Source organism: Mirounga angustirostris, unplaced genomic scaffold (genome assembly GCF_029215605.1).
Source record: "Mirounga angustirostris isolate CCGP_5_RB_7025 unplaced genomic scaffold, mMirAng1.0.hap1 SCAF_14, whole genome shotgun sequence".
In the NCBI taxonomy this organism is placed as follows: domain Eukaryota; kingdom Metazoa; phylum Chordata; class Mammalia; order Carnivora; family Phocidae; genus Mirounga; species Mirounga angustirostris.
Window position 1 is genome coordinate 24,153,663 of NW_026991722.1, and position 23,212 is coordinate 24,176,874.

Here is a 23,212-nt window from a genome sequence, read left to right on the forward strand (position 1 = left end):
CGCGGTGAAATCCGAGTGACCACGTGTCCCACCCACATTCCTGCCGGTTTGCTGGTGCGGTACAGAATCCTCTGTTAGAAGAGGTGGAAGAGGAAAAAGGGACAGGGTTTTACTCCTGTGGTCTTACCTGAGCTTCTGTAGAATGAGAACGTGTTCTTGCCTTCATGTCTCCTCTCCTGTTAACTTGGCCGCCCGCTCCACATCTCCTCCCCTGTCTAGCTTCTAGCTCTGTGCCGATGGCTGGGAGGCGATCAAGGATCTAGGTCATGACCTCAGCCCGTCAGGAGTCACAGTCTAGGAGAAGGGATAAAAACCTAAAACAGCAACATAGAATTAGGCCAAGTTTGGAAGGAAATGTGGCTTCATGGAGGAGGTGAGGTTTGAGGTGGGGCCTTGAAGGGTGAGGAGGCTTCGGATGGGTGGGAAGGCAGTGGGAGGATTCCGCCAGCCCGGGAGCAGTGCCATGTCCAGGCACAGAAGGGACGAGAAGTTCTCCTGCCCAGTGATCCGGGAAGAGACCTTCTCTGCCAGTCAGGCCTCATTCATTCTTCCTGTTCCGTCTTCCCGTTTTAGCATGCCAGATAGGCTTTTCTTCTCATCCAGACCACCTCTCCCTCGGCTGCTGAGAGAGCCCGCTGCTTCCAAGTCTTTAGACCTCTCCTGCCGTTCGTTCCAGCTGGTTGCAATCAGTGTCACCCGCAACATTGAGATGCCCACAGACTCGCCTCTTACGGGGCAGCCGATGGGTGTCTTTTCTGCCTCCCTAGTTGATTCACACTTCTTTCTACCAGCTAATCGCAAGGGCATCTGTACCTTTTGTTTTCCTAATTGCAAGTATTGTGGAGAGTGTAGGGAGGGAAGGAAAAGCTGGTATTTTCTGCTCCACGGAAAATGTTACCTAATGCTGTGATTTACACGTTTGGGCTTAGGTCCACAGTGCTGCCTTACCTTTGCTGACTTAGCAGATTTTGCTGAAGGCTCAAAGGGAAGATTCCCTCCCTAAATGGCCATTTGACGTATTATCTTTTGGAAAGAGGCGCCATGGTTTTATGGCACTTTTGTTAGTGTTGAGATAGACCTGAATCATCCATATTATTTCATTTCGATGCTAATCCCCTCTCCCAGAGCCACAACACCCAGGATGGCCTTTCTTTGAAAGGTGAGCGGTGGGGAGAGGGCTGGGGGGCAAAGCTACCCCACCTGTAATCTTGTGACTCCGCACATCGCCTGATGCACCTGCCAGTCATGGTAAACATTTGGAGTGACCTCACTGCTTCAACATCTCCCTTACTGCTTCATCCTGGAGGTTGGGGTGTCTGCTATATCTGGGGGTAAAGCAAGCAAGGTGGTACACCTGTGTACCCATCAAGGTGTTAGCTTTTGAAGGAATGTAGAGCCGAGCAGTCATTTTGTTAGCCTGACTCTGGGACACGTTTGTGAGCCCGGAGGGACCTGAGCAGACTGGGGAGTCCTCTCAGAAAGAATTTGTCTCCATGGTGCTAAGACTCAAGACAGCAACGTGATTTCACTTGCTTTAGCTTGTCAAGTGACCACAGTTTTGCAGAGCTGTTGTCCAAGGAAACTTCAGTGGCTTCTTTGAGGGGGGATTACAACTCAGAACATTTTCCTACATTTCTCCAACTTAAGTGGCCAAAGGGCACATGCCAACTCTTTCCAGGGTAGAAAATGCCAAAGAGGAAAGAAACGCATGGCCCAGGGTCTCAGGGACTTGTGATGAAATGTCCGGAGGCCACTTCCCCAGGAGCCCATGCAGAGGGCAGCCCTTTGCAGCCACGATTTCAGGCCAGTTCCTGCATCCAGCCTACTGATGCCCTGGGCACAGGATGCTTAGCCCTGTTCTGAAGCGAACACGTGCCTAATGCCCCCCCCCCCCCCCAAGCCCAGCCAGCCCAAGAGGACGCACTCGGGGTGGCGGGCCGGCGGCTGCTCTCTGGAGGTCCCTCGTCCCGCCCTCAGCCTCTATACTTGTCTATTTTTATCTGCCTAAAAATTATGGCTCTGTGAGTCTGATTTAAAATGAAAATGTATCATTCCATTTGAAATGTGCTGCAGGGGCCAAGAAATCTGCCCATTATCACATACATAAAACACTGTGATAAATGCACTGTGGGAAGAGCGGCTTGGCCACCGTTACCCGGCTCCCGGCCCCCACCCCCAGATGTGTTTTATGCCTGTGTGATGCTCTGTCTCCCTCGGGGGGTGGGGGTGGGGTGTTCGATGCAGCTGTGTGTCCCAGAGGACTTGTGAAGCAAACTCCATTTAACCACAACACATGTGTTGTGGGAGGACGACTTGAATATACAAGGTTTATATTTAAAAACAAAACTCCTGAACCTTCCATGCATCTCCTCTTCACCTCAGAAAAACTCAGCGGCACCTTCTAAAACGACTTCTCATTGGCAGCCTCCATCCCTCAGCCCCCATGTGGACGAAATACAGGACTGTGGAAGGAGGTGGAGTCTTGAGAAGTTGCTGGGTTCACCTGCCCATTTAGTCACGATGAAACAGACCTACAGTTACCTGCCTTGTGATTAAAAACCCCACCAAGCACAGTAATGTAGAAGTTACTTTGGAGTGCAACAGTTCTTTGTCCTGAGATCTTGTGCCTGAGAGCTGCGCTCACTTCCTTGGACTGGAGTCTGTCACAGGGTCCTCAGCTGGGGCTGCTCATCACAGCCACAGGGAAGCTGATTTGCACGTGCGCTCTGCCTTGAAACTCTCCCCTGGAGGAAATTGTCGGTCACTGGTCAGCTGCAGCCACTTGGTTGTATCTGGGCAGTGCCAAGACTGATTAGATTTTCTGCTCCTCACTTTGTAACTCGGTTCCAGCTCAGAGCCAGTGGGGAAGAATTAGGTTTCCTTCCCTTGGCAGCAAAGCTTAGCAACCTTCAGACCCGGGGCCACCTCTGAGTCTGAGCCTGTGTTTCCCAGGACGTAGGTGGGGGACTGAGGGAAAGGCAAATAGAGGCTAATCAATGGTGGTATGAGTGATAGGCGAATACCCTGCTGTCTGCGCACTAGGAACCCCTCCATGGGTATCGGTGCTGAAATAACAAATCCTATGTTTTATGTATTGCCTTATAAAGGCCCTCCACAAATCTCATTTGTTCATCACACTGATTTTTAAAAATTGAGATATAATTTATGTGTGATAAGAATATCCTTTTAAAATATGCAACTCTAGAGTGGTTTTCATTATATTCCCAGCATTGTACAACCATCACTACCAATTACAGAATGTTTTATCACCCCAGAGAGAAACCCTGTTCCCATTAGTGGTCACTACCTCTTTCCCCCTCCTCCCAGCCCTGGCAACCACTAACTTTCTATGAGTTTGTCTCTCTGGACATTTCATACCAATGGAAGCCTATAATAAGTGACCTTTTGTGTTATCCGGGTTTTAACACGTATCAGAACTTTATTCTATGTTGCCTAATACCATCGTATTGTAAGGATACACTAAGTTTCGTCCATCATCAGTCGATGGACGTTTAGGTTATTTCCACTTTCTGGCAGGTATGAATAATCCTCTGAATATCCATGTACGTATTTTTGTGTGAACATGTATTTTTATTTCTCTTGATGATATACCTAGGAGTGGGATTGCTGGCTCGTTTGGTAACTGTTTACCCTTTTGAGGGCCTGCCAGACTGTTTTCCACCGTGGTTGCACCATTTTATATTTCTACCAGCAATGGGTGTGGCTTCCTGTTTCTGTACATTCTTGCCAACAGTTACTGTCTGTCTGTTTTATTATAGCCATCCTAGGGGGTATCAAGTGGTATCCCATTGTGATTTTGGTTGTATTTCTCTGATGATTAATGATGTTGAGTGTCTTTTCATGTGCTTATTGGCCATTTGTATATCCTCTTTGGAGAAATGTATTCAGATTTTTTGTCCATTTTTTCAACTGGGTTATTTGTCTCTTTGGTGCTGTAGGAGTTCTTTATATTTTCTAGATACTAGTTGCTTATCAGATAAGACTTGCAAACATGCTCGCCATTTTCACCCTTGTGATAACCTGCCCTGCCATCTGTGGGGGTGGTTCTTGGTGGCCTTCTGTTGTAAAGATTGTGTGATTTAGAGCCTCATATGCTGGTCTAATTGGAGGGACTCTGTCCTAGAGTTTGGTTTTCCAGCCAATCCCGCATGAGGGAATCTACCCAAGAGAAGGGAAGTACACCGTGCGACCACTTTGACAGATCCACTATCCACTGAGGACCGCTCAGGGAGGCATGTTCCCTAGAATGGTCCCACATGTAGATGGTTAAATCCATTATAGGGCTCTAGATGGGAACTCAGTCAACCAAAACATCACCCTACTGCGTTTGCTCCGCCATTCACAGCAGCTGGGTTTACCCCATGCTGTCTTGAGCCTGAGGAGCTTGTTGTAAGGAAGCATCTTTTCCACCTTGCCTCTGATTTCCCAATTCTCACCAGGAGCCATCCTAGGTCCCGGGCTTTTCCCACACACCCAGCTGTGACTACTCTAGCAGATCAGCACACCTCTCTAGCAGGCCAGGGGCACGCAGGGTGAAGGAGGCCTTCATTCCACAGGAAGCACGACATTGAAGTCTGTGAGTCCAAATCCAGGGAGAGCAGGGCTGAGTGTGTATTCTGTCCCTGAGGCCACTAGGACTATATAGCCCACGATCCAGGCCACAGTTGGGGCCTAGTAATAGACTAAGAATGGGAGCTCTTCTCCCACCATTAATGTGAAATGGCTCGAGGAGCAGCAGGCCTAGGACTGACTTAAAAGACCTGTCCAGGCCAGTGAACCACACGGAACCCCACAGCCGTAGTGCAAGCGGGAGACGACCTGCTCACGGGCCCCTGAGGAGGACAGAAAGCGGGAACAGAAGCGGTGGACTCACACTGTGGAGGCAGATGGTAGGCATGGTTGGTTGGTCTCAAGAAGGTGGTTTTCTGGACTAGAACTATGTTCTATAGTAAACATTTTGCAGATATTTGCAAACATGTTTGCGTTATCTCGAGGAATGGCGTGGTAGGGAATGGTCTGGAAGAGGTTCTGTGTCCATTTGAGCACAAAAGGATTGTCCTGCTCCAAAGCCAATAGTGTCCTTTTTGAGAAACACTAGTAGAATGAAAAGGTTTAACATTTGGGATTCCATCCTCTTTATTGGTCAGGAAAATACCCATTCTTTTAAAATGTAAGTAACTATGAAGATACTGTGTTAGGTATTGAGAAGTTTAGAAAAATGTATCCTAGCCCGGCCAGAGGGGGCTAGAGTCGAGCGGAGAAGCTAACACATGTACAAAAACTATCTTTTATAGAAGGTATAAAGCTCTGTATCCCACACGGAAACAGGAATCGTTAATTCCTCTGGGAGGGAGAGACTCTGTGGTAGTGGAGTACTTCAGGGGGAAATCCTGGACATGCTGTGGACCTATAGAGGGGTCTTCCCCAATTTTTACATGGCCGCAAAATACCTCCATCCAGATGTCCCTACCAGATCAGGAAGTTCTGTTAAATTCTATTTTTTGAAAAACAATCACATTCTGTTTAGCTTCACTTGGGAGGTTTTTCTTCTACAAGTGATGGGGCCTTTCCTGTAAAGGACTTTCTCTGTAAAAGCACAGAGGTCCACAGAAAAGAGAATCCCCCTTTGATTCCGGGTCCTCGACGGAAGGACACTCGTACATGCCCAGATCCCGTGGTGGCCATGTGCTCCTTGGGTAGCTCACGATGGGGAGTACCCACCCAGTCCCTTCACAGCGGATGGCCTACGTTCTGCGGGCACCTTCCTCCCCCATCGGTATCACCCTGCGGCAGGTGTTCCACGAAGCCTTTGTAAGAAAAAGGGTGGGAGTCAGGAAGGGAGAGTAACTTGGATGGGGGAGGGTGGGGAGCTTTCTAAGCACTCCACACCCGTGAACTCCTTGGCCACCCCAGTGTTGGAGGTACTTCGTGAGGTGGGTGATGTTCTCTCCGTTTTGGAGACATCCATGTGGGACGAGAGCAAGATTTGCCTGAGGTAACACTGCTGGCCGGAGGCGGAGCAGGCGTCTGTACCCCAGGCTTGTTCTGTACTGGCCTGGAGGTCTGTGCAGTCACATCTCCCTCCTGTCTTGTTTCCTTGAGCCTGTAACCTCCCTGAGTTATGGAACTGTCAGCAGTAAGAGATCTTCAAATTAGAACCATTTAAGGTTTTTAGCCCAGCTAAATGCTGCTCTGATTATTTCCCCCGGAGAAATTGCAAACTCGTAGGGAGAAATAAGACGAGTACACAAATAACTGTATTGCAGGGGGGGTGGGGGGGAGGTGCCCTCAGAAAGTCACACCGAAAGTGCTGAGCTGCCTCTGAGAGAGAGCCCACACCTCCCTGAGCTGGCAGGAGCAACGGCTTGATGGAGCCACATGTGGATGGGTGGGCATGAGGAATAAGAAGACTCAGACCTTTTTCTGTGTACATCGTTCCGTTTGCACCCTACCCTACATGGAAATACCAGTAGAGAGAATGGCCTGTGTTTAAAGCTTGGGGTTTGGGGCAGAAAGAGCTCGGGAGAAATCCGGTAGCGTTCGCATGCATTAAAAACAAACTGCACGTCTGATTTGTGGCTTATCACCTCTAGTTCTGTTCCTAAGCCTCCAGAATCAAGATCGGTCAGACCTCAGGAGTTGTCTTGACAGTTATTGTACATGAGTAGGATAATTTAAGCAGCCTTTAGCTGGGCAAATAACCTTCAATGTTTCCATTTCTAAAGCTGCCTGTTAGAGATGGCCAGGAATTGGGTGGGTTTAGTTCCTAGTCCCCCTGCAACTAGAAGGGCAGGGAACCACGGAAGCAAAGTAAATGAAGTGACCCTTCCCCAGGCCATAACCCAGAGGCCTCGGGGGCTCCTCGTGCTTCCCTACCCTCCTCAAGGAACCTGCACATGTCTGGGGAGCCCATGAGCAGGGCCATATAATGCCTGTTCAGCTCTGAACAGAATAGAGGCTGCCATTACCTTTGTGACAGGATTAATTAAAAGGTAAGAATCATGGAAACAAAGGGTATGAGTGGTCGCCAGGGTCTGGGAGGGAGGGGAGAACGGGGAGTGACTGATAATGGGCCTGGGAGCTTGGTAGGGGATTATGAAAATGTTCTGGAATACTGTATTTGGTATGGTTGCACAACTTTGCAAATATTAAAAGTAAATTTTATGGTATATGAGCTAGCTCAATAAAGCTGTGTTTTTAAAAAGGCATAACTTCTAAACAACCATCTTACACGGGGAAAAAATGAGAGTGCTTTTTGTCACTTGCTCTTATGCTCCCATGCTCCCCCCACCCCCCGACACCCATCACTAGGTTAGAAATCTTCCCCCAAACCAAGGTAGGTGGTAACTGAGGTGGCAGAGAGGTAGGGAGCTCCGCCCGGGTTTTTCTTTGCCTCCCATGGTGCTGAGAACAGCCTGGGAGGGAAGAGGGACCCAAGGCCCACGCTGGCAGATGGTTGTGGAGTGTGCAAGGAGAGGCGCTCAAAACCAACCAGCCTCCCAAGCACGTGGTGCCCACCACCCCCCAGGAGTACCTAGTATTCCACAGTGCTCAGTTCTTTGGATGAAATTTTATTTAAGGCAAACATGTTCCAGGAGGAGGGGTAGGATCCATTTACTCCCCATTAATACTTGAGAATGAGATGCATGAGCAACTGGACATTCAGCGAGGCCACAGGTGATGGTAAGTGGTAGATGCACAATCTCCAGGCAGCACCTAACTGATTTCCAAGCAGGCGACGAGGACCACATGTGTCCCTGGGGACAGGGTATGTGCAGCATCTCCTAATGCTTCTGAAGGGGCAAGTGAGGGCTGATGGTGCACTCTGCCGAGGATGCAGGACCAGGGGGATGGATGGCCGGCTTCACCTTCAGAGGGATTTAAATTGGGAGTTCAGGCTCCATAGAGTAGCCTAGTGTGGAAACAATGTGCGATGACGTGAGGAGGTTGTGAGCATCCCCCTGAACCCCGGTCAGGAGCCAGGAGTGAGAGTGAACATCTGTGTGAAGGGAGGTAGCTTTCAGGAGAGAGGGGGCGGACCCTGCCTAGAAATAGTTCACTCATTGAGAAGCTTGCATTAGTTTAAGTAGAGCTCTCCTCAAAGGCCAAGAAACAGACACAAGGCCCTCTGAAAGATTCCCTTCCAGAACCTACCAAAGCACACTTACTAAAAAGGTAGTGGGATTGTAAGTGCTCTTCAATTTTTTTTTTTTTTAATGTGAGTTGCTGTACATTTCCTTCACAGGGGGCTTGCATTACTCTAATGAACAGCGGGGAAATCCTAAGTGAAATCTACTTTGGGGGGAAAAATGGTACCTTCTAAGGTATACCAGAATGTGTGAATGGTGGTGTTGCTTGCGGTTAGGATATCGCTTTTTATTTGCTTATGTATACTTTCCTGCATTTTTAAAGTTTTCAATGACAAGTATTAATTTCATAAGAAAAGACCAACATTTAAAAACCAAGCTGCGTTCTAGGCAAGGCTCCTTCTCCAGCAGTGTAGTGGAGCGCCACACTTCTGTGTGGGCAGAAGCCCTGTGAGTGGTTCTGCCTCTGGTCAGCCCTCCCAGAACGGTCTGCAGAACCCTCCTTTTCCCTCTTCCACTCATGATTGTGTAATTCAGCCACACACCGAAATTCTCAGAGGGATTGGATGAATACCAGCCCCTAGAATGTTTTTCGCTGCTCTGAGAACAGCTTTATGCCATGGGTCACTGTCTGTGATGGCCTGTGGCCTTTGTGTGGCTGGGAGGCAGGACATGTCACCTGATGCACCTGCTTTCCCTCCAGGTGGGCTTACCATGACTTCTTCAACCGGTATCGGGTGCTGGTCAAGAAGAGAGAGCTCGCCAACACAGACAAAAAGGCCATCTGCAGGTCTGTCCTGGAGAACCTCATCAAGGTGAGCTGGGCGTGCCCCTGGAGGCTTACCCGGATGCCCAGAGAATTGGGGGGTAGGGAGTTAACAGCGTTTTTTGCTCTTCATCCTTCCTCTTAAAACTGTTTGAGATATTCATCCATTCTCCAACATCAGCAACTGTAGAAGAGAAGTCCCTTCACGTATATATACACTATATACTCCTACCTTTTTCCACATCTCGGCACACGTACAAAGTGGAAATGTTTGTACAACCCCCTGGGGTTTGCTGCTGGCCCAGGACTCTGGCTTCTCCAAAGCCTGAAGCTCTGTAGATCTGCCCACCTGCCCATGCCATGCACCTGCCCAGGGCCTCTGATCCGAAGCCCAGGCACAGCTTTGAAGTCAGCAGTTGGGAAAATAGGTGTGCTTCTCATATCTACTTACTGCAAAACTTGGCCTCAGGCCTTACCCCAGACGCTTGTTGTAAATAAGGCAAAAGCTGCAATTACGACAACCTGAACTCAAACCTGAGTCTTGGGACTGGAGCTACTTTGCAGCCTTTTGTGAGGGGCAGATCCTAAATATTAGCTCCACCATATTCAGAGATCACAGCAGGGCATGGTAAAAGTGGTCTCAATAAAGGGTTATATCAAACACTTTCCCTTTCAGAAGGTAGTGTAATGGAGAGAACTACATAAAAAAAAAAAAAGTGTTAAATTCCCAGTACAGTTCACCCTCAAACAATGTGGGCAGTAAGGGCATCGATACGCCCATCCCACTGCAGTAAAAAAATCCGCATATAACATGACTTCCTGAGACTGAACTCCTAGTAGTCTACGGCTGACCGAAGCCTGGTGCGTAGTATCCTGTGTTGCAGACACGGATCCTTTATTGCCGAGGACAGTCCTTGTATTAATGTCCACCCTCTAGTTGTAAGCACTGAGCCCAACACAGAAGGAACGTTTGTGGAACGGAGGAACTAAGTGAATTCCCTGATGAAAAATTATATGCACGTGTGCTGTTTGCTTTGCTTGAAAGGCCTTTTTCCTCTTCTGGTCCACCTAGGTTCCTCCCTCCTTCCCAACTGGGCTCTTAGACTGTCTTCTGGTCTGTGAGGCCTGTCTGACCTCCCAGGTAGAGTTCGTTACCCCCGCCTTTACTGGCCAACAATGCTCACTGTCTGTCTGCTTTTATTGTATTTGTCCCCTTGTCTTGCAATCAAGGCTTTGTCATTTCGCCAGACTGGGAACCCCGAAATGGCAGGGATCCTGTTGTCTTTGTGTTCCTGGCACCGTTACTGGTTCTCACAGGGGCTCTGAGTTTGTGCAGGTGGCTGATGGGTGACGAGCTCGGTGGGCCTGTCATGACTGTCACCTGCTGATAGTGGCTCGTGGTTATGAAGCACCTAGGAGTCACTTTCCTGACTGCTTCACGTACCTGCCTCGTCTGATCCTCACGGTGCCTTAGGATACAAGCATCGTTCCCCATTTTACAGATGAGGGAACTGAGGTGTAGAAAGCTGATAAAAATTGCCCCAGGTGTTACTGGTGGACCGACTCAACACCCCCGCCCCAAGCCACTCTGGATCACGTGCTCCTCGAACCAGTCTGATCGATTAATGTCACTGTGCGTAATTATCCTTTCCTAGAAGGACTCTGGGATCAGTGCTTCAGGACTTCTCCGGAGACCTTGTATTTCCTCTGTTTCCCCACCACCCCCCTTTATGGGGCCACATCTTCTAGTCACCAGTGCTGCTAGGGTGAAGCCACACAGGAGCCTAGAAGGGCACCTTCCAGTCCCAAGCAAGTGCTAGTGCCCTTCAGAACACAGTCATTAGGGAAGAAGCTGGGGGCATGTGGGCCGGGCAACAGGTGCTTAACAGCCTCATCGTGGGAGGGGGGCCGGGGGCTGCTTCATGAGGTGGTTCACAAGGGATGGTGTCCCCCTGCAGGGATTGTAGGAACGCCCTTCATCCTCAACCTGAGTTTGTTTGTTCTTTAATTCCACCAGTATGTATTGCATTCTTTCTGTGCTCTAACCTGGAGTGGTTGAGGGGAGGCTCATAGAAGAGCATAATGCATGCACCCTGCCCTCCGGGACCACTAATCACTGACATGATTATAGACCTCGCGGGAGGGAATCAGATCGTGGGGGCCTGAATCTTGATGGTGACAGGGGAGCAGAATCTTTATTAGCAAGTATCTCCAGGGAGCCCCAGGAGCATAGGGAATTATGGACGTGAGCAGTGTGAAGAGGAGATGGTGCTACAAAAGGGGCCTGGTGCCATGAGAGACCACTGGCCCAGGACTCCTGGGTCTTGGTATCTCCAGTGAGACCTTGAGCAAGTCACTTCGCCATTGCAGACGTTGGTTTTGCCATCTGTGAAATAAGAGGAGTGGCTTGGGATGGATTACTGAGATTCCTTTCTGCTTCTTTAGTCTGTGATTCTTAGAGAAGCATTCTCAAAAGATGACCCCCGGGGCACCTGGGTGGCTCAGTCATTAAGCATCTGCCTTCGGCTCAGGTCATGATCCCAGGGTCCTGGGATCGAGCCCTGCATCGGGCTCCCTGCTTGGCGGGAAGCCTGCTTCTCCCTCTCCCATTCCCCCTGCTTGTGTTCCCTCTCTTGCTGTGTCTCTGTCAAATAAATAAAAATCTTAAAAAAAAAAAAAAAAAAAAAGACCCCTGATGGGTATATGAGTAGTGTAGGCAGCAAGTTCTAGGGGTTCGAGAAAGCAGATCTCTGAGGTGGGAGATGTGCCCAGGACACAGGGGCTAAGAGAATGTGGCACTTGGGCTAGTGGTGACTGGTTGCAGCAGGTGGAACCTTCAGAAGGATCCTTTTATTTGCGAAAACAGTGGCTTTGCAGACCAGATCACACCTTTCCGGGTGGCTTTTCCAGAATAGGAAACAAGTGTGTGGACTCTGGTTCCTGGGCTGCACCAGACTCCCCCAGGTCCAGGCTTGGCTGAAGCCTGAGGAGGCAGGCTGCTTTCTGACTGTGAGGGCTGAGCCACCCACCTTTTGCTCCCTGGCCCTGCCACACTGAGGAGGAGCCCCTGCCAGGAGGGCAGTGATGAAGGCAGGGCCTTGGCTGCCTGGAAGCTTCCCACCCTGATCCAGCCCTGTTCCTCGCAGCATATGCTGGGAGCCCGTTGGGTACATGGCCCTGAACAGAGGCAGGGACGAGAGCCAGGCCCACACCTCGCCCCTCCCAGACTTCACCTGCAGCCTGGCTGTGAAGGACATGGTCAGAGACAGTCTCGTTGGATGCTGAGCCCCAGCTTCGGCAGCTCCGTCATCCCTGTGCAAGAAGCCTATAAAGGGTGGTGATTCAGCATTCTTTCAGAGCCATTTGTCAACCTGAAACATGTTCTTGTGTGTTTTCCTTAGACCTTGGCTCATTACTTCTTCCTTATGGTCGTCATGCCGGTGAATAAAATTAGGAAGAAGTTTATTTACAAAGTACTCCGTTACAGCGGGTTAACTCTCAGGTGTTCTGTCCCAGCCTGGTGCACGAGCTCACTGCTGGGCCCCCGTTCCTTATCCACGGGGGTAAGCACAGGGAAAGGTAATTAATTTGAACCTAAATAGATATAATTAAGACCGTAATTATATGTAAAAAAAAAAAGTCTCAAAACATAGTCTGAAATCAAAATTTATTTGGAGGGTTATTTGCAATCTGGAATTACACATACAACAGGGTGGTGGTTTGAGGATAATCTTTTCTTAATGACCCGAGTGGGTCATTTCCGTGCTCAGAGCATCACCAGGGGCTTCGCATCCCAACCGTGTGCTGTGGTCTGCAAGGCCTCTAGTGATTAACTTCTGCCGGCCTCCCTCATTCCCCCCCCACGTTTAACCACCCCGGCTCTCCTATTCCTCAAACACACCTTGCTTTTGGCTACCACAACACATTTGCATCTCCTCTGTTCATCTCCTGGAACTTTCCTCTTCTACGTTTTCCCGGGGCTGCCTCCTTGAGTTTATTCATGTTTTTGCTTACGTATCACCTCCAGAGAAATGCCGTCCTGCATTATCCTATTTTAACATCCCCATCCCACCTATAAAGTCCCCAGTTTTATTGTCTTCATAGTCTTTACCACTGCCTGAAAACTTACTCAGCCTTTGCTTGTCTTCTCTCACCATGATGTCAGTTGCTTGAGGGCAGGCGTCTTGCTCTCTTCTGCACCCTGGACACCTTAGTGCCTTGAGTCTAGTAGAAGGGACTTAGCCTGCTCACTGGATGCTGAGAGAGTGTCTGCATCTAAGAGCAGGGCTATTCGAACTCGGCCCCAAAGAACCGGGATGGTGGGACATGTTGTCTCTCTGATGCTCCCCTCCCTGCCTTGTAAAGGATCCTGACAAGTTCCAGTTTGGCCGCACCAAGATCTTCTTCCGGGCAGGCCAGGTGGCCTACCTAGAGAAGCTTCGGGCCGACAAGTTCCGGGCAGCGACCATCATGATCCAGAAGACGGTCCGGGGCTGGCTCCAGAAGGTGAAATACCGCAGGTTGAAGGCTGCTACCTTAACTCTGCAGAGGTACTGCCGAGGACACCTGGCCCGCAGGTGAGCCAGGCTGGGGCACATCTGGATAGCGGAGTGGGGTGGGAGGACTTAGCTGGTTGGTCTCAGCCTAGTTAGAGTGGTTGTCTGTACCCCAGCTTTCTCCCATGAGTTGGGCACCCTTCTCCTGTGCCCTTCTCACCTGAGACAGTAAGTCTAGTTCCAAGTCTCTTGGTTCCCCCAGTCTGTCCACCGTTTTCCCTTTGTCTAAATCCTAAGGTAATCTTTTAGAAAAGGAGACAAATTCCGCCTTTCGCAGTTTCCACTCAGCTTCCTGATTTACAGCAACAGTTTCCAAATCCCTTGGGAATTTGGTAATTAGAGCTGGAAAGATCTTTGGAGTTCCTGTTGGGGAGTCACTGAATGGAGTCTGCGCTGAGGATGTGACTTGTCTAAACACCTACCACCATGCAGGGCAGAGCCTGGATGCCAGCCCGGCTCCCCAGCCCAGCACTGCGAAGCGGAAACTACCTCACCTCCTACCTGGTCTCATTAGGTAGATGAGGCACCAGAGCATTGTGAGCATCTCTACTGAGAGAGCACATGGGACACGGCCTCCCCTAAGACGCTCCCCTGGTTCAAAATCAGCGCGCGCTCAATATAGCTATTTCCTTGGGGAAGTGACAATTTGCCATGAAGTCTTGTATTGGGAAGCCAGACTTTCACAAGTGGCTATTCAGTCACTTGGGCTGGAATGTTAAAAGGGGGGGGGGGGAAGCCCCCGAGTTACAAGTCAGAGCAGGCGTCCTTTGTACCATAAAGTTAGAAGATTATTCCTGCTGACGCTCACATCCTTGCCGTAAGCTGTTTATCTGGGCATAACCAGATTCGTTACCGCTGAACCACCAAGATCTGATCTCTGGAACAAAAGCTAGAGAAATAAAAAGTTGTCATTAGCATCAACACAAGGTAATCCTCGACAGTCGGGGCAAACTAGCCAAGTCCTTGCTGAGTACCCCTGTGCGTGCAACTCTGTCTTACGTGGTGGATGGTGAGGATCTAAAATGGAGTTGGCCTGCGTTCTCCCTTTAGGAGTTTGTGACCCCAGGGATATGAGGGGCCCACTGAGGGAGAACGTGCTTACGGAGAGTTAGACTGGGGAATCAGACTCCCTTCAGCAGGCAGGGTGTGTCGGGGCGGGGGGGTTCCTTCCTCCTCTGGGGCTCTGCTAGATGATTTCTGAGGGCTTTTCCAGCTTTTAATATTCTGAGTCTCTGAGCATTTGCTATGAGCCTGGCACCAAACGAAGCCCTGAAGGGAAAGTAAGAAGTGTCCGATTGACTTTGTCTTACCTGGGGGTGCGGTGGGGAATGTTGAAGTGAAACCAGAAAGTCAGGTGTCCATATGTAATGCATTCTGGGCAGAAAGGGCGAGGGAGATGAGAAAGCAGGGAGAGATGGGTGTGGGCCTGAGAAGGTTTTATTCATTCAGCAAATAGATACCAAGCACCTCCAGGCCTGGCCCTTACTAGATGTAGGGGGCAGGCATGATTGAGACCTGGCTCCTGGTATCTCCAAGCCGAGTGGGGGTAGAGGGGACAGACAGAAGCATGAGCACGTGATGTCACTGGGGACTGCCCAGGTGGGACTGAGGGGCTCAGTGGGTGGGGGAGTGAGCAGATGGGGATCATGGAGTTGGTCAGACTCAGACTCCTTAGACATTCTGCTGTTCAGAGCCTGAGATTTGGGTGCCCGGGGCACTGCTGCATTCTGTCAGAGTGTAAAGCTGGCTCGGCCTGCAGTGTCCAGGCAGGGCTGAGTGGGGAGAGGCTTGCGTCAGCAGGGCCCGCCCGTCTTCTCCCTCCCCAGGCTGGCTGAGCATCTGCGGAGGACCCGAGCAGCTGTTGTGTTCCAGAAGCAGTGCCGCATGCGGAGGGCCCACCTGGCCTACCAGAGGGCCCGCAGGGCCGCCATCATCATCCAGGCCTTCACTCGAGGCATGTTCGTGAGGAGAATCTACCAGCAGGTGTGGAGCTGCCCCAGGGGACTCGCAGGCTGCAGGTTGAGAACTAAAGCAGCGGGGGCGCCCGGGTGGCTCAGTCGGTTAAGTGTCTGCCTTCAGCTCAGGTCATGATGCCGGGGTCCTGGGGTCCTCATCAGGGAGTCTGCTTCTCCTTCTGTCCCTCCCCCCGCTCATGCTTATGCTCTCTCTCTCAAAAATAGATAAAAATCTTTTAAAAAGAGAGAACTAAAGCAGCGTAAGTAGATTATCACCACTGTGAACATTTGCAAGGTGCTCCTAACTTTCTAAGTGATTTCACAACTTTGCCCCCACTGAATCCTTCCAAAGTCCCATGAGGTGCAGTGCATTAGGGTTTTCCGGAGAAGTGGAACCCATAGGAGATGTACGTGTGTGCATATACATATGTCGAGATTCTCAGGAAATCGCCCACCCAGTTATGGAGGCCAGGAAGTCCCACCATCGGCTATCCACAGATGTCATTCAGTCCAAGTCTGAAGGCCTGAGAATCAGGGGAGCGGATGGTGTGAACCTCAGTCCAAGGGCAGGAAAAAATGAGACAAGATGTCCTAATTCCAGCAGTGAGGCAGGAGAAAAGGGGGCGAATTCCTCCTTCCTCTGCCTTTTGTTCTCTTCAGGCGCTCAGGGATGATGCCCTTCCACCCTGGGGAGGGGAGTCCACCGATTCAAATGCTCATCTCATCTAGAAACACCCCCACAGATACACCCAGAGGCAGTGTTTAATCTGGGCACCCCGAGGCCAGTCAAGTGAAGGTGTGACCGTAACCATCACGGGTAGGGTGGGTGCATATCATTGTGCCCCTTGGACAGCTGAGGTGCTTGGGGAAGCTGTCACCTGCCCAAGGGCACTCGGTCAGCCAGTGGCAGAGCCTGGTGACCTGTCTTGGGCTCACTCAGATGTGAGAGCAGAGGGCGATAGTAGGCATCAAATGAGGCACCCCCTCGTTTGACAAGTTAGGAACCTAAAGCTTAGCAAGGTGAGGTCAGGAGAGGGGGGATTCTGGTCTCCTTGCCATTATTCCGGTGAAGCTGAAGGCCTCGGGGAGCCTTGAATCAGGACACATCCATTCCACCATATCACCCCCATACAGCTGAAGCTCAAAGCTAAGATGGAAGATGGGTTGGAAGGAAATGTCAAAAGTATTCTTTGCTCCTAAAAGGAACATTTCTCTCTTCTGTGATCAGAGAAGGTATGATTTTCTAACTAATAAAACAAACCCCGAAGGGACCATGAGAAAACAAACATGGTCAGACACCAGGGTGGAGCACGCCGATGTCATACGTTTCCTTCCAGTCCTCCAGGCAGTACGTGAGTCTCCCTTCTTCCTGCCGTGCAAACCCAGCAGGTATGTGCTTGTCCCCCGCCAGGTCCTCATGGAGCATAAGGCCACCATTCTCCAGAAGCACGTGCGGGGCTGGATAGCACGCAGGCACTTTCGGCGACTGCGGGGGGCGGCTATCGTCATTCAGTGCGCCTTCCGGATGCTCAAGGCCAAGCAGGAGCTGAAGGTCCTCAAGATCGAGGCCCGCTCCGCAGAGCACCTGAAACGCCTCAACGTGGGCATGGAGAACAAGGTGGTCCAGCTGCAGCGGAAAATCGATGACCAGGTCTGCGTCCGGGGCGCCCAACCAGGGGCAGGGGGGCACATTTGAGAGAACTCCCCAGGGAACTGTGTGCACCAGGGACCTGAGGAAGCACAGATGTCCTGAGGGTGTCACCCCAGTCAACAAGAACGGCTACTGACTATGGCAGACAGAATAATGCCACCCCCGCCCCCAAAGATGTTTGCATCCTAATCCCTGGGGCCCATGACTATGTGACCTCACATGGCAAGTGGAACTTTGCAGAGGTGATGGAGTGAAGGGTCTTGTGATGGGGAGATGAGCCCAGATTATGAGTGGACCCAGTATATTCACAAGGGTCCTCGTGAGAGGGAGGCAAGAGGGTCAGATTCGGAAGAGAGGCAGTGGCAGAGGTTGGCATGAGGCGGGGCCGTGAGCCAGGGACGCAGGCACCTCTGGGAGCTAGAACAGGCGGGACCGTATTCCCCACTGGAGCCTCGAGCAGGAACATAGCCCTGCTCTGACCCTTTGAGACTTCTGACCTCCAGAACTGTACGGTCATAAGGTTTGTAGCGTTTCAGTAGATTCGTACTGCTGACTTAACGGTGGTTTGGGATACCAGCAAGAGGAAGCGGCTATACCAGCCCAGAGTCATGGTTTTCTGCCCTGGTGGAGGCAGCCCGGAGTGGTAACGATAGCGGACGTCCTAGTGCTTTGTCTCTGTTAGCCTGTTAATCCTCCCAGCAGCCCCGAAAGGGAAAGAGGGTCACACAGGCGATAGCGGTGAGACCACGATCTGAACCCCACTTGTCCAGCTCTAGAACCCATGTTCTTCACCACTCTGCTCTTCTGCCTCTGTCGCGTTGTGTGGTGGGAAGAGCACTTGCTTTGGAATCAGAAAAAATCCAATTCAAATTCAAGTCGAGTGGCTTGATCCCTCTGAGCCTCAGTTTGCTTATCCATAAAATGGGGCTGCTAGGACTGTAAGAGTGTAAGTGATTGAACATGCACAAAGGGTCTGGTCTGCCCTGGGGAGCTCAGGAAGTGATCACCACTATTATGTTCATGCTTCTTCCTTTTCCTACCCCAGCCACCTTCTCAACCAGTCACACAAGTGACAGGTCATTGGTCAAGTCCCTGCAGGTGTGGAGTATTGTGCTGGGCACTGCAGGGAATCTGAAACAAGCACAGAATGCTTGGCACCCTCCACCAGGTTGGAAAGATGAAGCAGGCCCATGTGCACACAGGTCCGTACACCCACTCTTTGGTGGCTCCCGTGGCCAGTCTTCCTTCATCCTCCTCTTTGGAACAACTTTATCTGGTGCTTGACAGTTTCTGGTGCTCTGTTAGGCTTGGTGAACAGAGGATGGCTCTGACCCACATGGATGCTTATTATAAGGGAACGGTCTTATGCCAACAGGGCCAACAGCACCAATTACCCTAATGACTTCCTGTGCACCCCCACGTGCCATCCCCTGTGACAGGCATTTTATGTTCACTCTCATTTGATCCTCCATGGGCTTGTGAGGTCATTTCATAGATGAGGAAATGGTGGTTCAGTACCTTGATGAGGTCACAGAATTAGAAAATTCTAAAGCCAGCATTCCAGCCGTGGTCTCTCTGATCCCACAGCCATAAGGAGGGTGATGCTAGGTTTTTTTTAACCCCAAGCATCACTAAACTGTGAGCCCTTCCCTGGGCCTTGTCCTTGCCAAGATGGGTTCCCAGCATTGAAAGCAGGCTCACGGTCACTTTGCTCATGCAGGGTTGGTAAGATGACCAGAGGAGCAGGCTTCTGCAGTACCCTTGAGGGTTTCAGGTGCCTCCTAGGGGAAAGGAGAGGGAGAGAACACAATGCTAGAGTGGGCTGTGTAGTGTGGAGACAGAATTTGAGTTAGAGTCACCAGGTATTGCCCCGGAGGTCACGCCGTTGTATCGCATCTGTTCTAGGCTAGGCAGTTTGGAAGCTTCACATGACCCCAGTAGGGGCAAGAACATAAATAAACCATTTTATACCTAACCTACCTGCCCCAGATAGCAGCCCAAAAGCAGTGCACAGATAGCAGTAAAATGCCCTTGCTACTCTGCTCTTGCGAAAGACCAGGCTTCCCAAGAAGAAGCCGTGGTCCTGGGTGTTGATGTTGCCTGTGTGAGTTCGACAGGGTGTCTTGTTTGCTGGGGACCTTAATGGGGAAGCTTGAGTGCGGGGCTGGGAGACACTGGGTACCTACCCCTGCTCAGCTTGTAATGACAATGCCTGCTCAGGGAGGGAGGCACATCTGCCCGATGGACAGGAGCAGAAAGAATTGGCCATTTGAAAAACACAAGTACAGATAGGACCTGGGTATTGTTGTTATTGTGGCCATTGATGATGGACCACAAAAGATATTTGCGTAATCAAAATTTGCCAATTAACCTTCTGAGTACAGCCTAGTCGGAGGGACGAGTACGCTTTATTGGCAACGCTGCACCCTGCCACGAGCCCCAAGCCATTGGGCCCTGCATTGGCTTTGCTGATTTCTGAAGTTAATGCGAGAGGTTAAAAATAAATCTGATATTTTACAAACCACGTGCTGGAACATCAAAGAGAAGCAGATTTAAAAGGCCTATTTTTAAAAAAAGATTTTTGCCTTAAGCTTCCTGCTTGGCAAACATCTGTGAGCGGTGGCAGGTGTTCTCTACCCCGGGTAGCGTGCCCTATGTGCAGAGGGTGAGCAGAAGAGGTAGGAGGGCTCGATTAGATCTTGCTTTCTTGTACCCCTCCCTGCATTGCTCCACTATGTGCCAGGCACCATTCTCAAATATTTATTTAATCTCACCAAGACCTGATGAGATGATAATCTTCCCATTTTAAACTGAGGCACAGAGGTTAAGTAGCCTGCCCAAGCCCACACACTAGTAAGTAGCATGGCTAGGATCGAAACCTGGCAATCTGGTTCCAGAGAACATGCTGCCACCTCGACCAAATATAGGATATCTGCACATTTGGAGACTCTTTGGACATGTGAGAATTCCTCAATCCGAGGAAGACTCCGTTTTGTTTTGGGTTCCTTCGCATATAGATGGCATCGTCCTTGGACCAGTTGGCCTTTTACGTGGGGCGTGTGATCCAGTGTCAAGGAATTCCACTCGCACTCTGCATGCGAGGAGCCATCAGCATAATCACCAGCATAATCTTGGCACCAGGTCTTCGGAGATGCTTGTTGATTGCAGTCTCTTGGCAGATGGGGCTAGCCATTTGGAATTGAATGTCCTTCTGTTCTTTCTGTCATGCCTTGGAGACAACTCTGGTCACTGCTCTCCTGACACACAAAGTTCTTTTTTTTTTTTTTTTTAAAGATTTTATTTATTTATTTGAGACAGAGAGAATGAGAGAGAGCATGAGAGGGAGGAGGGTCAGAGGGAGAAGCAGACTCCCTGCCGACCAGGGAGCCCGATGCGGGACTCGATCCCGGGACTCCAGGATCATGACCTGAGCCGAAGGCGGTCGCTTAACCAACTGAGCCACCCAGGCGCCCCAAAGTTCTTAAGCAGAAGGAGAGGATAGGCAAAGGCATCCGAAAGTATTTGTCAGAGCAGCATGGGGTAGTGGGCAAAGTCCCAGCTGGATGGAGGCCTGAGTTCTTTCTCAATTATACTTGCAACCAGACCTGACAGCTAGGGATTACGGCCGAATCTATAACTGGGCCTTGAGTCCTTTCAAGGAGGTTGGCCCAAGATTTCTAAAGTAAATTCTAACTCGAAAATTAACTGATACTATGATGTGGCTCAAGTAGTGGTTCCTGACTCCAGGCTGCCCTAGAGGATTACCTGGGGGAGTTTTTTGTTTTTTGTGTGTTTTTTTTTTAAGGTATCCCCACTGCCAAGAATTCAGAGGAGGAAACTAAAGGATAAATCCAGGGTACCTTGCCACGAAAATTCATGTCTAAGGTTTTCTGCACCCAACTAAAGTGACAAGACACAAAATTGGCACCAAGTTCCCAAGCAAACAGAACAGTTTAGGAGGATTGGAGCTGTCCCTGGTGTTGAGAGTTCTTCCTGCAGGTTTTCATAATCTGTGGTATCGTAAGCCACATCCTTCATAGTATCTTTCAGCAGTAAAGGGACAGTTCTTGGGACCATTTCTTACAGTGTCCCTGATGTAGGCCTGTGCTGTGACATGTTTCTGTCAAAATGAGGTAGCCAATGAACTTCGCTTTCTACCATTCTGGCTTTATTCAGGCACAACATGTAGAGTGACTAGGCCGATTGAATCTACCATTTCTTTTATAATGAGGTCAAGTTTATTAGACTTTTATGAGTACAATGCTGTATTTAAATATTTTGTCTGAAAAAGAATTCTGTGGATTCAGTTAGTAGCCTTTTAAATCAGATTGATTCAGTATACTTAGTATACATTTAATAGATACGTTAAATTAGTTATTTTGATTCATGAGAGCATCCAAATATAATTGAAAAATAGTATAATTTACAGTTCTATGGCCTCCAGTGCATTTTCCTTAAATGAAATGGGGATATTAATCAGTCTCACTACATAGGATTTTCAGGAGTGAATGAGTTAATATGTATGTATATATATGAATTAGGTAGTACAGTGCCCACCCCATAGTAAACACCCAATAAGTGCTAGTAATATGTGTGGAACATGTTATTTTTCATGATGCAGTCTTGCAATGACTTCCTCACCCCTTTCCCCAGGGGTCTGTAGACCATTGACTGGGAACTACTTGAATCCACTTCCATATAGTTCTGCATGTTGTACACTGCACAAGGGTAGTTGGCAATGGGGACAAGTAGGGTTGGGGACCATCCTCTGCTCATCTGACTATGAGCTGCCCTGAGGAAGAGGAGGTGTCCTCTGTCCTAAGCTGTGCACCCCTGGGCCTGTGTCCACCCGGAGAGGCAGCTCTGTGGAGCTCATCCTCCTGGAGGTGGTGCCTTTCCTGGTTCATACAAAAGTGCTGTAGAGGCCAGCAGAGGGCTTGGGACCATGGACCAGAGGAACAGGTGAATGCCATATCCTTCAAGTAGGGGAAACATTTCAAGCATAAAAAATTTTACCAGGCAAATCTTTGAGAGGAAAAAAATATATAAGCTTTTGAGAAAGTAATAATAGCAGAGAGTCTCAACTTACCTTCCCAGACAGGTTCCTTGTTGGCAATTGAGGACAGCTCTGTGCCCTTTAGTGGTAGGGGCAGAGTGAGCATCTTCTCGGGATGTTTGAGGATCCCAGGGAGAATAGGGGTCTATCTGGAAATCCCCACGCCCTGATATTAGGGAAAAGCCCTCACTGGTGCAGGACAGAGCTGGCCAGGTCTCCTGGTCACACTGACAAGGCGGCACTGAGGAGCTCAGCCTGTCATTGCAGGGAGGGTTTCTGGGGTCTATGAGGGAGCAAGTGCCCCACACCAGCCCCCGTGTCGGGCTTAGCTGCACAGTTGTGGGCACCTGATAGGGACATACGGCATGAGGATAAGCCGGGAAACTGCTGGGCTCCTCTGGGGTCTTCCTTTCTGAAATCATACTTCCGGACCATGAAACGTGCAGCTGCAATGAGTCCCCAGTGATTATTTTTGGATGCTAATGATGAAATAAGGAGCTGCCCAGGTGCTGCTGTTAGGAGTCTCCCCACCACCTCCGGGGACCAGCAGAGCGTTCAGAGCGTCTCTCCCCAGGACTCCCTGCAGAACTGAGCGAAGGAGACCGCTCCTGTTTATTGGGCACTTACTGTGTGCCAGGCAGTGGCAAACCACTAGATCTCCCTGCATCTGATAAAAACCCTGAGGAAGGACTTACTGTCGGTCCCCCTTTCACACACAAGGAAACTGGGGCACAGAGAGGTGGAAGGACCTGATCAGACAGACGCAACTGATCAAGGATAGAGCCGGCATAGGAACACAGGTCTGTCCACCTCCAGCCACTCTTAACTCCGTGACGTCCTGAGTCCCATGTCCACCTGGGTGTCAGGAGCCACAAAGAGCTGGCCTCCCAGAAGGACCGTTATCTCTGCATGAGGATCCTAAGGTGTTATCTCTGTCCATAGCGGGATGCCGTCATCTGCCGATCTGCAGAACATAGTTCTCCCTGAGATTCTTCCAGAGGAGCAGACTTTGCCTGTGCCCCTGGCTGCCACCACATTTCGTGCCTCCTTCCACACCCCACACTCGCTCCAGCTAGAAACCCCCCAGCTCAGTCCTCTGCTCCACTCTCATGGTGATCTG

The 23,212-nt window shown here is 50.1% G+C and overlaps 1 protein-coding gene across 2 annotated transcripts in view; it reads left to right on the forward strand.

Moving 5' to 3' along the window:
* MYO5B (myosin VB) overlaps positions 1–23,212 on the forward strand; it is a 334,942-nt gene that overhangs the window by 254,557 nt on the left and 57,173 nt on the right. For both annotated transcript variants that reach the window (XM_054510300.2, XM_064577622.1), the window contains exons 18-21: positions 8,812–8,923; positions 13,240–13,451; positions 15,257–15,413; positions 16,797–17,036. In XM_054510300.2, the coding sequence (XP_054366275.2) occupies positions 8,812–8,923; positions 13,240–13,451; positions 15,257–15,413; positions 16,797–17,036 (721 nt within the window). The remainder of the gene's footprint in view (positions 1–8,811; positions 8,924–13,239; positions 13,452–15,256; positions 15,414–16,796; positions 17,037–23,212) is intronic.